We start from the raw sequence: 16,401 nt of genomic DNA, 5'->3' as shown, positions 1-16,401 counted from the left end.
TTCCAATGTGCTCATTTTTGACCGCGAGGAGCAATAGCAAGTGCCAAAACCTTTACAAAGTTTCATTCCATTTCAATGAGGTAAAAAAATAAAATAATAATAATTTGGTCAAAAACAACAGAAGAGCACCAGAGGGTCAAGTCTGGTTTATTATAGTGCTAGTTAGCATAGTTAGCACTAGTATTTAGTCCATTGTTTTTCGCTAATAGCAATCACTGTAGTAACTATGGCATTCTAGCGAAAACACGCAATATCTTTGCGTAAGGGTCACTAGAGATGTTTTTGATAAAGTATGGCTGTCTCCTCTTTTCCTCTGGCTCATGAATAAATAAATACGACAAAATAATAAAGCTGAAATAATAAAGCTAACTGAAGTATTTGTGATTTTCATTAAGGCTGGATATCAATTTCCATATAATCCCAATAAAAACATGCACAGCTTCCTATGAGATGTAGAAAAAAAAAGTTTCCCTTGACTGCAAAAAAATAACTTTTCATGCTAAATGCATTTTCCACAATGGGTCCCTTTTCATAACAGCAAAGGAGCAAATCACATTTAGCGTTGCTCGGCGGATTTACGCAGGTGAAATCCAGTCACTTCAGCTGAAGTTTTCATAAGGACAAAACATAGATACCCACCCGGATTCCACATCGGAAGTTTTTCTGAGAATTCGCTGTGTTGACCAACACAAATCTGTTTAGTTTGAAAGTGACATCTGTGTGAGCGCTGGTTCATGACAATGGGCCTTTCTCACGGAAATTTTTGCTAACGTGGCCGCACCTTAAAAAGTCAAGAACGCTATAAACCAGGGGTGTCAAACTCAGTTCCTGGAGGGCCACAGCCCTGCAGAGTTTAGCTCCAACTCTGTTCCAACACACATACCTCTAGTTTTCAAATAAGCCTGAAGGACTTGATTATCTGGATCAGGTGTGTGTTTAATTAGGGTTAAAGCTAAACTCTGCAGGGCTGTGGCCCTCCAGGAACTGAGTTTGACACCCCTGCTATAAACGATGTTACATGTGTCTCAGCCGATGAATGAGAGGACGTGATGCGCAGACAGAGAGGGTGTTCAGCTGAGAAGTGTGGCTCTCATTTTGCTGGTGATTTTGTCCCGCAGCTCACAGTGTCTGATCAGATCTCTGACCTCGAGAGGAAGCGAACTATTCCACACCGTCAGCACTGAATCCTCAGCTGAGACCATCACCAACACAGGAGACATCAACAGGTTAGAAACATTCATCATGTGACCATCTCAAATAATACAGAAGCAAAATGACCATGTTCTTTTATGATAAAAGTATCGCGGAAGAAGTTATTAATAAAGTGAACTTCAGAGGGAAAAAATCTTTTGATTAAACACATTTTATTCCTCAGAGAACTCAAATAATGTAACTTAAATAATAATTAAAAAAACAACTCCTTAATTCCATATTTAAAAGGTTCTTACCTAGTTGCATTTGGTCTTGGGGCACGCGCTGCCGTCTACCCAATACGAGAATAACGTTCTTTCGGTTTGGGATGTCTGCACAAGAACATAAACACGTGTGTATGACATTAATTCTGAGATAAAATGATTATAACTCAAATTAAAACAAACAAAACCCACAAAAACATGCATGTGAAATGCAGTCTTAAAGGGACAGTTCAACAAAAAACTCCAAGTACACTTAAACATACAAATTGAATATTTAAGAAATAAAATAATGTAATTTAGTGACACTTAACTGCTTGTTAATTGCAATTAAACTACAATGTATTATAATACCGCCCGGCCAAAAAAAAAGAGTCACTGTTTGGGTTTAAATAGGCAAATTATTGCAGTGGTTATTATGTTTCTAGTAGCGGTAGGAATCGCCAGAGGACCTGTGATATGATTTTACCAACTCCCCAAGAGTTAAACAGTTGAGTTTTCAAATCCATTCTCCGGGTCTGGCGGCAGCACGTTTAGCATAGCTTAGCATAGATCATTGAATCTGATTAGACCGTTAGCATCTCGCTCAAAAATGACCAAAGAATTTTGATATTTTTCCTATTTAAAACTCGACTCTTCTGTAGTTTTATCTTGTACTAAGACTGACGGAAAATGAAAGTTGATTTTCTGCAGCCCCATGAGGGCAGTATTATACAGCCGTAATATCATTGTCATATATTTCAGGATGAGAATGTCAAGATCCATCCGCTCAAATTGTGAAAGAAAGAAGAATAATTTCCACACATGAACTGGTTCCTCTGAGTCCCGAGCTTAAATACATTGAAAGTCTTTGGGATGTTCTGGAGGAGACTCCTCGACTCTTGCATTGGCGATACAAGATCTTGCTCAAAATGCTACGATGTGATGCCATGACACTTTCTATGTAACTGAAGGGACAGGAAACAGAAAGTGTACCTAGCATTACAGAGCCCATGCAGCGTATAGAGTCGCAGTGAGGGCTGAAGGTCTGCAGTAGCTGACAGCTGGAGACTTCCACCAACAGGACGTGTCCGCTTTTGGTCCCAATCCACAGAGAACCACTGTGCTGGACCAACAGAGCTTTAACAATCACCAGAGATGGCGCCATTTGTCGAGACTGGTCCTCATCCTGGACTTTGGCCTTTTTGGTGGAACTTAATCTGTTGTGGACATATACATTTTAAGGGTTAGGGATGTTGCTGTCACAAAAGTACAAAAAAGTTGGGAAAGTGTTGCTTTAAAATACAATAAAATTATCTCGCCACAAATGTGACGTTTCGTACAAATTGTTTATTTTCCTTCTAGTCAAAACTTCAGATGTGCTTCACATGATCAGTGTCAGTGCATGTTGATCTGAGGCACATTTGAGATTGTCTTGTGCATGTTTTTCCAAATTTTGATGGGCAGTTATTTTTAAAGTACAGTTTAAACACAACTTGTTTTAACACAATGGTTGACTGACAGATTAGATTACACTAAAGATTACACTATGAATGCAATATGGTCACATGCGTGTCTGACACAAGGTTATTATAGTTTTGAAATTAGTTTTTATTTTATTATAGTTTTCAATTTTGCTACAAATTTCAGTTTAGTTTTAGTTAGTTTTACAAATAGTTTTGCAAATACATTTCTATTTAGTTTTTATTTACTTAGTTTCAGTTTTAGTAATTATAGTTTAGCAGAGTTACCATAATGAAGTGTAGAGTCTGAACATCCTCAAGTGAAATAACTTGATAAACGAGCATTATTGTTTATACCCAGGACGGTCTTACAAAACATGCATAAAGTTGGGTCTTCACCTTTGAGCAAAAAAGCTTGAGTCAAACTATGACCTATACAAACAACGATCTGGAGATTAAAAATGAAATCAATTTATTTCATAATTATATTTGGTATTTTTGACATAGATCCTCTGAGTATTAGCCTATCTTAAAGAACAAAATAAATGCAACGTAAAATATAAAAGTAAAAATTATAAATTCCAGACAAACTCTTTCATAAGAAAGATGAAATATTGTTAAACAATTAAAAGCTTATTTTAATTTCTTCAGTAGTACAATGTAGGCTAGCAGTGTAAGACCACAGCTAAAGTCATCTGAATACAGCCAACACACACTGTTGTGTGTGTGTGTGTGTGTGTGTGTGTGTGTGTGTGTGTGTTTGTTGTGCTATAATTGTAAAGGGGACCAATGTCCTCACTTATCTAGTAAAATATTATGATAACTGACGAACATTTGACTGGTCCACTAGTTAAAAAGGCTTATAAATCAGCCAAAACATGTTTTTATTTAAATCTATGGTTTTGCACGTTCTTGGGATGGGTAGGTTTAGGGATAGGGGTTGGGTTAGGGGATATAAAATATCATTAACCTGATATAAAATCAATGGAAGTCCATGCAATGTCCTCACTTATATAGTGAAACAAACGTGTGTGTGTGTGTCCTGGTATTCCCTACTTTGTGGGGAAATGTCTCCACACAGATAATAACATTATTAGTAGTAAATGATTATGATAACACCTTTGAGCCTGTCAATATTATGCAAACATGAAATCTCAAACGGACAGTAGGCTAGTACTTGCTACTATAGTTGCTGACTTTTGCGCCTGCGTCTCTCGTCGCGTAAGAAACGGCTTCTAAAACAGTGAGCTTAAGTTAAAAGAAGTTCAACTTGCGTCTCATTACCTTGTGTTATTTCTCATTTCACTGCCACGGACGCATTGATTCTTTGTGAACTGCCGTTTAGGACTAGCGATGTGTTGCCTGTCTGCACGCGTCCGTCACAGGACAGCGGTTAATCTCCTCAGATCACTTCACGCGCAGTAGCGCAATATACAGACACTCCCTCAACCGCCACAGTCAGATTTTCCACCTCATTAAAGAGGGCTTCTTAATAACAAAAACGAATATTTAATTTTGCTAATTTTATTTCAGTTAGTTTTTTAGTAAGTGTAGTTAGTTTCGTTTAGTTTTAGTTTTTTATTTATTCATATTTTTTAATTTTATTTCAGTGTACAAAAATGTTTTTTGACCAATAGTTTTAGTCTTAGTTTCAGTTTTCGTTTACGAAAATAACCTTGGTCTGACAACCTCCAGATGTGGTGTGAGGGATCCAGCCCCAATACATTTTGGACCCTAATTGTATTGATAATTACTTGTGATCATCATATCAGCTGACATGTATTAATAGCAGGTGTAAATGGAGTCAAAAGTGTGCCACTTCACCCAAGTAGTTGCATGCAGTCGATGAGGTTGACCATCCTCCCAGTCTTCTTATCCCAGACCTCCACAGTGTGGCTTCTTGTTTTACTCACATACAAATGTTTGTCCACCGCTAACCGTGATATACAAGCATCACTGCTGACTCGACCCTGCTGCCTAAACAAACAGATCAACATCTTTAAGAATGGAACAACATCACCAAGAAATTCAATAGAAGGGGCCGTTTAACTGACATGTATAGACACCAGAAACCAGTGTTTTTTGTCACAATTTGGCAAATCCAATATATCCATCCTAATTCTTACTAAACTTGTCTGATGCTTTAAGATATTGAATCAACAGAATCTCCCATCTACTGTCTCTGATCAGGACATCACAGGACTACACTTTTCTTTCATGAGTCTTTTCATGAAGATTTCATCAGCTAACGAACCGGGAGTGCCCCAGGGTTCTGTGTTAGGCCCCATACTATTCTCAATAAACACAATACCCCTGGGCCATGATTTATACTCTCTCTTAAGGAGTTATATTAAAAATGTCCTGGCTCTTTTAAGATTTATAATGGCTGTGTCTGTTGCTCTGTTTTTGAAGTCCATAAAAGTAATTCCATCCATCATAAAAGTGCATCTATCCATCATTAAAGTGCATCTATCCATCATTAAAGTGCATCTATCCATCATTAAAGTGCATCTATCCATCATTAAAGTGCATCTATCCATCATAAAAGTGCATCTATCCATCATTAAAGTGCATCTATCCATCATTAAAGTGCATCTATCCATCATTAAAGTGCATCTATCCATCATAAAAGTGCATCTATCCATCATTAAAGTGCATCTATCCATCATAAAAGTGCATCTATCCATCATTAAAGTGCATCTATCCATCATTAAAGTGCATCTATCCATCATTAAAGTGCATCTATCCATCATTAAAGTGCATCTATCCATCATTAAAGTGCATCTATCCATCATTAAAGTGCATCTATCCATCATTAAAGTGCATCTATCCATCATAAAAGTGCATCTATCCATCATTAAAGTGCATCTATCCATCATAAAAGTGCATCTATCCATCATTAAAGTGCATCTATCCATCATTAAAGTGCATCTATCCATCATTAAAGTGCATCTATCCATCATTAAAGTGCATCTATCTATCACAAAAGTGCATCTATCCATCATAAAAGTGCATCTATCCATTATAAAAGTCCATCCATCCATCCATCCATCCATCCATCCATCCATCCACCCACCCACCCACCCATCCATCCATCCATCCATCCATCCATCCATCATATACAGTGCCTTGCGAAAGTATTTGGCCTCCTTGAACTTTGCGACCTTTTGCCACATTTCAGGCTTTAAACATAATGATATGAAACTAATTTTTTGTGAAGAATCAACAACAAGTGGGACACAATCATGAAGTGGAACGAAATTTATTGGATATTTAAAACTTTTTTAACAAATCAAAAACTGAAAAATTGGACGTGCAAAATTATTCGTCCCCCTTAAGTTAATAGTTAGTAGCGCCACCTTCTGCTGCGATTACAGCTGTAAGTCTCTAGGGGTATGTCTCCATCAGTTTTGCACATCGAGAGACTGAAATGTTTGCCCATTCCTCCTCCAGCTGGAGCTCAGTGAGGTTGGATGGAGAGCGTTTGTGAACAGCAGTTTTCAGTTCTTTCCACAGATTCTCGATTGGATTCAGGTCTGGACTTTGACTTGGCCGTTCTAACACCTGGATATGTTTATTTTTGAACCATTCCATTGCAGATTTTGCTTTATGTTTTGGATCATTGTCTTGTTGGAAGACAAATCTCCGTCCCAGTCTCAGGTCTTTTGCAGACTCCATCAGGTTTTCTTCCAGAATGGTCCTGCATTTGGCTCCATCCATCTTCCCATCAATTTGAACCATCTTCCCTGTCCCTGCTGAAGAAAAGCAGGCCCAAACCATGATGCTGCCGCCACCATGTTGGACAGTGGGGATGGTGTGTTCAGGGTGATGAGCTGTGTTGCTTTTACGCCAAACATAACGTTTTGCATTGTTGCCAAAAAGTGCAATTTTGGTTTCATCTGACCAGAGCACCTTCTTCCACATGTTTGGTGTGTCTCCCAGGTGGATTGTGGCAAACTTTAAACAACACTTTTTATGTTATCTCTGCAGTTCCTCCAGAGTGATCATGGGCCTCTCGGCTGATCTCTGATCAGTCTTCTCCTTGTATGAGCTGAAAGTTTAGAGGGACGACCAGGTCTTGGTAGATTTGCAGTGGTCTGATACTCCTTTCATTTCAATATTATCGCTTGCACAGTGCTCCTTGGGATGTTTAAAGCTTGGGAAATCTTTTTGTATCCAAATCCGGCTCTTCTCCACAACAGCATCTCGGACCTGCCTGGTGTGTTCCTTGTTCTTCATGATGCTCTCTGCGCTTTAAACGGACCTCTGAGACTATCACAGTGCAGGTGCATTTATACGGAGACTTGATTACACACCGGTGGACTCTATTTATCATCATTAGTCATTTAGGTCAACATTGGATCATTCAGAGATCCTCACTGAACTTCTGGAGAGAGTTTGCTGCACTGAAAGTAAAGGGGCTGAATAATTTTGCACGTCCAATTTTTCAGTTTTTGATTTGTTAAAAAAGTTTGAAATATCCAATAAATTTCGTTCCACTTCATGATTGTGTCCCACTTGTTGTTGATTCTTCACAAAAGAATTACAGTTTTATATCTTTATGTTTGAAGCCTGTAATGTGGCAAAAGGTCGCAAAGTTCAAGGGGGCCGAATACTTTCGCAAGGCACTGTAAATACTCCACACGGCTCCCGGGGTTAATAAAGGCCTTCTGAAGCGGATCCACACATTTGTGTAAGAAAAATATCAATATTTAAAACTTTACAATGTAAATGATCTAGCTTCTGGCCGATTGCCTTGCGTATTCAACTTACGGAAAAAGTGTAGTGCCTCTCGCAGTTCCAAATGCTTACGTCTGACGGAATTACATTTACACTTATGCATTTGGCAGACGCTTTTATCCAAAGCGACTTACATTGCATTCAAGGTACACATTTTTTACATTTTGTCAATTCTTGCTTTCTCTGGGAATCGAACCCATGACCTTGGCGTTGCTAGCGCCATGCTCTACTGTTTGAGCTATAGGAAAGCATTACACACCAGTTACGCTCATGAGACGTAGCGTGAGCATTTTGGAACAGCCAGGACATTTTTGTCAACTCTGATTGTGTTCGTCTGAAAGAAGAATGTCATATACACCTAGGATGTCTTGAGGGTGAGTGAATCATGGGCTAATTTTCATTTTTGGGAGAACTAACCCTTTTAAGGCCAATGGCTTTTCCTATCTGGCCATAAGATAAGCAGCTCTAACTGTTGTTTATACCTGGGGTAATATTGTGTATTCATCAAGCTGGGTGACTCCACAATATTAGCACATATTCTACATATTAAAGGTAGGGTAGGACGGACTGATCTAAAACACTTTTATCCAAATTTGTTTAAACTTTCTTTATATGTCAATACATAGTTAAAATGTAAGTTCTCTGAAAAATAGAGTATAAAAACCGAGTGACTCTAGACTTTTTAATCTGCAATAAATACAGCTCGTTATTTTCGTTCGGGATGAAACAAATGATTGGCTTGGGCGACTGTCACTCTCTCTCGCTACCATGGCGACCACCGCTTTTCGCTACAGGACCCGCCCACATGCGCGCGCTCGTTTGATTCGAGCAGTTCAAGAGGCAAGAAACCGAGGCAAAATAATGGCAGAGAAAGAGCATTCAAAATTCACAGTGCAGGGTTTTGCAGTCAGCGAAGGCAAACAATTCAAAATAAGGAAGACAGTACGAGAAAAGGCAATGCACAGAAAGTCTTTGGATAAACAAAGAAATCAAACGCGAGTAAATATCTGCGTGGGTTTTCAACGATGGTGAGAACTGAGGGACCTGAAAAACGACTCATTGCTGGCTGTATTTCTGCTGGACAGGTCATCTTTCATTTTGATTATACATTTTTTTGGTTTATGTTTCCATGAAGCATGTATCAAGAGCACATGAAGCTGCCTAATATAGACATAACATTACTTAGCATAAAGTTACAATATTATACACTTAGCCATTAGTAGAGATGATAAATACTCAATATGCTTAGCTCAAGTTGATCGCTGTCGTGTTGAATTTCGCAAAATTAACTTTAGATCACAAAATGCATGTGTAAAAGCTAGTACTCCGCATCCAGGAACTTTTTTTAGAGCTAAGTTAGCTTTAGCAACTACTGATCAGCAATGCTTTCATCATGGAAACTCTTACATGCAGAACACAGTATATGTTATGAATCTTACCTGAAATTCATCTTCATCACAGTATAACTGATGTTATTGAAAAAACATGATGCTACCCGTTTTCTTTGCCTTATAAATATAACTAGCTCATTACCAAATCAAACAAAAATATATTTTAAACTTTACCGTTCTAGCTTGATAGTGAGTACTAAAAGACATCTTATTTGTTTATATTCATACTGATAAAGTTCGATTTTTTTATTACATGTGATTGTGACATGTTGTCACTACATGCACACCGCTCTCTGAGGTAAATAATGCGTCTTCCAGCTGATTGGTCGGTGAGGCGCGGTCATGTATTTTGGGGGCGTGGCTTTGGAAAGAGCCCAGAAGGGTGAAGGTGGAGTGAATGGAAATAATGAGCTGTCTTTAAAGCAGTCGTGAGAGGTCTACAGACACTCAATTTTTATACTTTTTTTTTAGAGTACTTACATTTTAATTATGTATTGATATATAAAGAAAGTTTAAACAAGCTTGGAAAAAAAAGTTTTTTAACCAATTCCTACCTTTGCTACCTTTAATGTTGACAGTATATTTACCTAGGTAAGTTTAAGCTGTTTTACACTAGTTTAAGCTAATCCTCAGTGTGTTACATTCACAGGTGTAGTTGGGTTGGTTTTTCAGCAGGGTTGGGAGTACTTACGGCAGGAGCTGTTTGGGTTTGGTGTCTATGCTACTATAGATGTTGTACTCCACTGTGAGCAGGATGACCCTGGTGCCACAGGCCGCCCACAGCTCTCTGCGCTCCTGAGGATGACTGGACGGTCCGATACACAACAGCGGAGTGTTTACTTCACCAACCTGGAGCGTTTTCACTGGACCACCATCCTTTACCTACAGGCAAACCTGAGATTATTACTGTATTTTATTTTTAACATGAAACAATTTTAAATCTACTTGACTACACTAACCGTGTTTCCATTAAAGATTTGCGCAAAACCTTTGCGATATTTACTAAATGTCAATATAAAGCTATTGTGAAATTATGGCGTTTTAATTAACCAATGTTATGCAACTAAAGCTGTTTTTTTCCAAAAGTCATTCCAAAAAGTAGGCCTATGCCACGTATGTTGGCAGGTGTATGTATAGCCCAGCCACTGCAATAGCCAATACAGGGTATATACAGCAATCCTTAAGTTACATTTACTACTTTTTAATACCTTTTTTACTACCTTCAGAATATTTTTTAAAACCATCACGACACTGAATTGCAAGTGTTAATCAGCGACCTTTCTATTATTTACACAGATTTTGACATATATAACATACAAAAAAGAATAGATTTAGAATCGACACCAGGAGGAAATCTGTTATAAGTTATCATTCAGACACAGTAAAATAGAAGGAGAAGCATTACTGCATACACATTTGATTTCAATTAATAATTGGTAATTCAGCAATTAAATTATTTAGTGTTTTTTTCCAACAACAAAACCTGAGCCAAATATTACATTTCTATAACTGTGATAAGTTGTTGAATTTAACAAAATACTAAAAACTAGCGCTGTCAATCAATTAAAAACTTTAACTAGATTAATCACACATTTTTTCTGTGATTAATCGCAATTAATCGCAATAAAAAAGAAATGTTTTTGTACGTTTTTTAATATATTTTTTAATATAATAATTTCAAAGTTAATCAAATTAATGTAGAAACAACATAAAGACAGTATATTTTAAATACTTGTTTAAATGGCATCTTTTTATGAATGAAGGCCAGTATTACTGATATTAATACAGCTACTGATTTTTTTTATTATTATTTTTTTTACATTTATTATTAGGCTTCAAAAATATAACTTAAAACAATGCTAACATAAACCCATAATAAATGTCATGTTTACTCCTGCCCTTCCTGTCTTAACAGTTAGGAAATATACAGAAATTAATAGTTAATCCTTATTAAAGCTACAAAAGTTATTTAGTCAAGAGCAGCGAGTCGTTTTCTCTGTTCACTTTGTTCTTTAACTTTACTGACAGGAAGCTTTATTGGCTGCTGTCCCTTTAAGAGCAGACAGACACGCGGACCTCACTGTCTATGGATCGCGCCTCATTCTCTCACAACTCTTTTTGTTCATTTTAGACTTTATATAAATCATTTAAGGTTGCTCTTATGAGGATAGTCGTTGAAGATATGCCTTGAAGCAAGTCTAAAATAAAACGTAAGCCACTTCTGTTGAGCGCGCAGTGTTCTGAGATGATGACGAACGACCACTGAATATGACGTCAGGATCAAACATACGTTGAGACCGTTGAGACGGAGATGAAAGATCTTTGATTATGTGCCCAGATAAGCTAAAGCCGATATTTAAACGAACTAACGCGAACGCAGATAGAATTTCAATCAGAATAGGACACCTGATAGTCTGAAAAAATAATAATACCTAATTTGGAAAAAAATAATACCACATTTAACACTTTTAATGGCCTTAAATTTGACAATTTTGATGTTTCACTTTTTAATACTTTTTAAAACCCCGCGGACACCCTGCAATATTTTTAATGGAAGGAGACATAGGTGTGTTATTCAATATATCATATATTCTTGACTGAATTTGCATTTAATAAACTAAATACATTTTGTAAATGAAGACAGCGTTCGGAGTGATGTGCAGGCAAAATAATCGGTTCCCTGAATCAACGGCCGTTGTTGTTATTGTGAGTGTACTCAAATAAAAGTAGACAGTTTATAGTTTCAAATGTATAATTATGTCTTATCTGCATGGCTAAAAATGACGGAGTATTGTGAGTTATATCCACTGTCATAAAGGAAAATATCCATTGGAAAGCACCGTCCATGGGTTACAGAAACCATAGCCTATTTAGTTTCATAGATAGGCTATGTTTAAATATTAGCCTATGATATTATTGTTTAATTACATATGTTGCTTATAAGTGAGCAGGATGAGTAAGAAAGGCTACATCATAAGATGCGCATATGTCTGGAGACATGGAGTGGGGTCAGTCATGATTTTGACCACATCATTGAGAATTGTTTTGTATAAAGTCTTTCTTTAAAGTGAATTTCGTTTTGTATAAATTGTATTTTAATCAACGCTTCATCAACTAATTGCCTGTATATTTAATAAGTAAGAAGCAAACCAAGAACGTCGGGGATGGATTGATGTGCGTAACGAACCCACTTGCCTGTTTCCACGACCTTTGAGTAAGACTGAAATAGTTACGCCCCTCAGGGCTAACCATGAGCTGTCCATGGCCCCAAAAACAATTGTATTATACTGTACATATTGAAAATAATTATTAAAATGATAAATAGATGAAAAAAAGCAATACCTTCAAGGCTGAATCTTCGTAAATGACTAGTGTCCCATTTGCTGTTCCAACCAACAGGTAATTCTTTAAGCATCTGAAAAATGTAAACATTATTCTCTCATCTTCAGTTCATTCGAGCAGCCATGTCACTTCCTATTCAGAAATGTAGATGCAATCACCTGTGCTGGTCAGTGTGAAAGTACAGTGACGTCACAGAGTCATTCACACTCTGCAGAGAGTGCAGAACCTCTGCGTTTCCTGTGTCCATGATCAAGAGTGAACCCGACTGGGAACCAGCGACTAACCAGTCACTGCATGACCCTGGAGCTCTGATGATCACCATGCAGAGGATAGGACTGCTGTCAATCTCCTAAAAGAGGATGGGAACGCTGTTAACTTGACTGTTAAATGGATTGACCACTCAAAAATAAAAACTCATCATCATGTTATCACCCTCATGACTGGAGACATTTTAAAGAATTTCCCATCGGTTTCTATTGTATGGACAAAAACATTCTTCAAAATATATTTTGTGTTCAGCAGAAGAAAGAAAGTCATGCAGGTATTGAATGATGTGAGGGCATGATGACAATTTATTTTTGGGTGGACTAACAGAATATACAGTCCCTGACAAAAGTCTTGTCGCTTATCTATTTTCTAGAAATAATGTTTAATGCACTGAAATAAATAATTTTCACCGAAAAAATATTTATCATTTAATCAAGACAGAAAGGTCAAATTTTGGCAAGACAAAAGTTTTGTCGCCTAAACAGAAATTGAACAAATTTACTGCAAATACAAAAATATGTCAGCAAATTAAGTTGTGGTGCTGTGAGATCCAAATGTAATATCTTGTATGACTTCCATGAGCTTGAAGGACTGCATCCATGCGGTTTGGCAAGGATTCATACAATTTATTGATGAAGTCATCAGGAATAGCTAAGAAAGCAGTCTTGCATGCCTCCCAGAGTTCATCAATATTCTTTGGTTTCGTCTTCCATGCGTCCTCTTTAATCCTACCCCACATATGCTCAATGATGTTCATGTCTGGTGACTGGGCTGGCCAATCCTGGAGCATCTTGATCTTCTTCGCCTTGAGGAACTTTGATGTGGAGATGGAAGAATGCGATGGAGCACCGTCCTGCTGCAGAATTTGGCCTCTTTTATGTTTGGGAATATAAGAGGTAGCTAAGATTTCTTGGTATTTTAGACTATTGATGTTGCCTTCCACCCTGCAGATCTCTCGCACACCCCCATACTGGATGTAACCCCAGTCCATGATTTTTCCACCACCAAACTTCACTGTTTTCTGGGTGAATCTCGGATCCATTCTGGCTCCAGTAGGTCTCCTGCAATATTTGCGGCGACTGTGGTGTAATTCAACAGAAGATTCATCTGAAAAATCCACCTTCTGCCACTTTTCCAGCGTCCATCCTTTTAGCAGGCTGTGGGCCTTGGCAAATGTCACACGGTTTTTCAATTGTCTTTTGTTTAGTGCTGGCTTCTGGGCACTGATTCGACCATGGAGGCCATTTCGAGACAGAATCCGACAAACTGTTCTGGTTGACACAGGGACTTCAGGTGACCAGGTCTCGTGGAGCTCTGCTGCAGTGGAAAATGGGCTGGCCTTGGATTTTCGAGCCAACAAACGGTCCTCTCGAGCAGTTGTCTTGCGGGGTCTGTCTGACCTGGGCTTGTCAAAAACGTCTCCAGTCTCTTCAAATCTTTTTTTTATCCTTTTGTAGTTGACGCTGAGACACATTGAAGGTGTCTGCCACATCAGCAGTGGATCTGGTCTTCAGCCTCATGATAATCAAAACTTTAGTCTCAGGGTGAATCTTAGGCATGTTTGCAGAGGTCTAGTTGCAGTTGATGTGAAGGTCTAGCATACTGGGGTTCTTTTTATACACACTTGAGACCTAATTGATCCATTATTAGTCACAGGTGAAGCTCATATGACAAGGTGACAACACTTATGTCTTTGCAAAAATTGACTCAATGGGCTTTACCAAGCTGTGAATATTAGAATACTTTTTGAAAGTTTAGTTTTTCACCGAAACATTATCACAAAAGCTGGTGGGATTAAAATGAGCCATTTCTTGTAAAAATATCTTGATTAGAAATATATTTCAGCGGCACTTTAGGTCAATTTGTACACAAGCGACAAGACTTTTGTCAGGGACTGTATGTATAATTACATGTACTGTAGAGCACTAAATTGAGCATGATAGAATCATATTTGTTTAGATGAAACAGTATCTAGCTAGAACTTCGTGTGTATTTATAATTCATGCCATTTGTTGGGTTAACAGTCTTTTAAAGCTCTTTAGTACCTGGCTTAAGATCCCCCCTGTCTCCAGATCCGGTGACGTCACACAGCCCATTTTCTGGCTACTACTGCCGCCCCCGATCCACACGCGTGTATTTTTACCTCCGTTTCCAGCGGAGACGGCGATACACTCACCTGGCAAACTCATCAGTGTCAGCTCTTGCAGCAAACAAAGCATCGCTGCAGAATTCAGACGACCAAACACCTAAAACATACACAGAGATGCTGAATTACATAAATGTTTGCACCGAATGTGTTATATATAATGTTTGCACGTTAAAATGAGTCGAAAAGTGTCTCTTTCTCAGATGTAATCAGTTGTCTGACCTGAGCAGATGTAGGTCTGTCCTGAGGGTTTTCTCTCAGACAGTCTCTCATCAAAGACTCAAACCCTGGCCACGGAGAGCAGCCGTAATCTTTAACTGGATCTATATCAACGATTGTAGAGCGTTATTAATATTATTATATATTAACAATTAGCATTCCACCCACCACTCAATCAAAGGAAGTGTTTTGTTCTCCCTCATTCTTATCCACAAGTGTGAGTGATCGTAAAGTCCAAAAGGATTCTTAGTTTTGCCATGTGGTTGAAAGACAAAGGCCCTGCTTACACCTGGTATTAAAGGTGTCATGAACTGGCTTTTTTATTTTTTTATACTGTTGTCTGAGGTCAACTAATGACGTTCATGTGGTTTTTACATTCAAAAACATCATAACTAATAAGTAATAGGCTATTTTCTACACTGGTTTTGAGGCTCTCTCCTGAACGCTGGGTTTTGATGGGTGTGTCACTGGAGACTTGAAAGTAAACGCCCACGGCTAGGATTGGATAAGATTTGCATATTTAATGAGCTTCAGCTCCGCTGTCAGTTCAGTTCACATGAGGCAGGGGTTGTATTGAATGCAGCAACCGGAATGATTCTCTCGATCACAGGGCTCGTAATGGTCTTTATCAAACAAATACAATGATTTATTTCTCATCCACCCGCGATTGATTGGACTAATATTTTTGTATTACATAGCCCGCACGATCGGTCGATATAAGCACGAACCGCGCGCACACACAAACACACACACACACACACACTCACACACACACACACACACACGTGCGCACGCACCGCCCTTCAGATAGAGTGAATAGCACAGATCAAGAAAGGAATATTATTTCACTATTTGAGATTAATCGGCCTGCTGACTGGCTTCCGTTTTGGTAGCTTATCTTGAAAACACACAGCCCTGGCCCGTTGGGCTTTGCGAGCAATGGCCCATACATGTCTGAGTCCAGCGTGCTAAAGGTATGCTCTGTTAAACACATACATAAATCAAACCGATCTATAACAATGCAATACTATTACATATAAAAACACATTTTACTCACGTAAGTGTGTTGCACCATTCCTGTCGGATCCAATATAGAAGAAATTAAAGAAATAAATATCAAATGTCTGCAAATCCAGCATCGACCTGAGATTGGTTTACAAACGATTCCGCAGTGAACTGAAGTGAACACACAAACGTTCTTCCCCGCGTCAGCTGGAACTACATTAAAAATAGAGTTCAACCACTCATTCCTAATATTAGGATCCGAAGGAAGCTTATGCAGCGACTGTGTTCTTCCACAACCAGGAATAGCGCAATATTTTGCTATCTTCTTTGGCATGTTTATTGCTGCTGACTAGCGTGAGCTGATCGCCTCCATGAGTCGGTGGGCGGGGCTACTGGAGTACGCGTGCTGTAGAGGCGTTTTCGTCAGTCGATGACGT

The 16,401-nt window shown here is 38.4% G+C and overlaps 1 protein-coding gene across 2 annotated transcripts in view; it reads right to left on the bottom strand.

The window, feature by feature from the left end:
* Window positions 1-988: 988 nt before the first annotated feature.
* lrrk2 (leucine-rich repeat kinase 2) overlaps window positions 989-16,401 on the bottom strand; it is a 62,875-nt gene continuing 47,462 nt past the window's right edge. The window contains exons 43-51 of one of the 2 annotated variants that reach the window (XM_067436166.1): window positions 14,963-15,063; window positions 14,640-14,840; window positions 12,486-12,676; window positions 12,328-12,400; window positions 9,677-9,867; window positions 4,679-4,831; window positions 2,388-2,611; window positions 1,449-1,523; window positions 989-1,192 (exon numbers count right to left, since the gene is read on the bottom strand). In XM_067436166.1, coding sequence (XP_067292267.1) covers window positions 1,071-1,192; window positions 1,449-1,523; window positions 2,388-2,611; window positions 4,679-4,831; window positions 9,677-9,867; window positions 12,328-12,400; window positions 12,486-12,676; window positions 14,640-14,840; window positions 14,963-15,063 — 1,331 coding nt within the window. In that variant the 3' untranslated portion in view covers window positions 989-1,070. Of the gene's footprint in view, window positions 1,193-1,448; window positions 1,524-2,157; window positions 2,612-4,678; window positions 4,832-9,676; window positions 9,868-12,327; window positions 12,401-12,485; window positions 12,677-14,639; window positions 14,841-14,962; window positions 15,064-16,401 lie in introns of those variants that run through there. The other variant, XM_067436165.1, reaches the window with a different exon arrangement.

Source organism: Pseudorasbora parva, chromosome 25, assembly GCF_024679245.1.
Source record: "Pseudorasbora parva isolate DD20220531a chromosome 25, ASM2467924v1, whole genome shotgun sequence".
Classification (NCBI taxonomy): Eukaryota; Metazoa; Chordata; class Actinopteri; order Cypriniformes; family Gobionidae; genus Pseudorasbora; species Pseudorasbora parva.
This window is presented reverse-complemented; position numbering and strand designations above follow the sequence as displayed.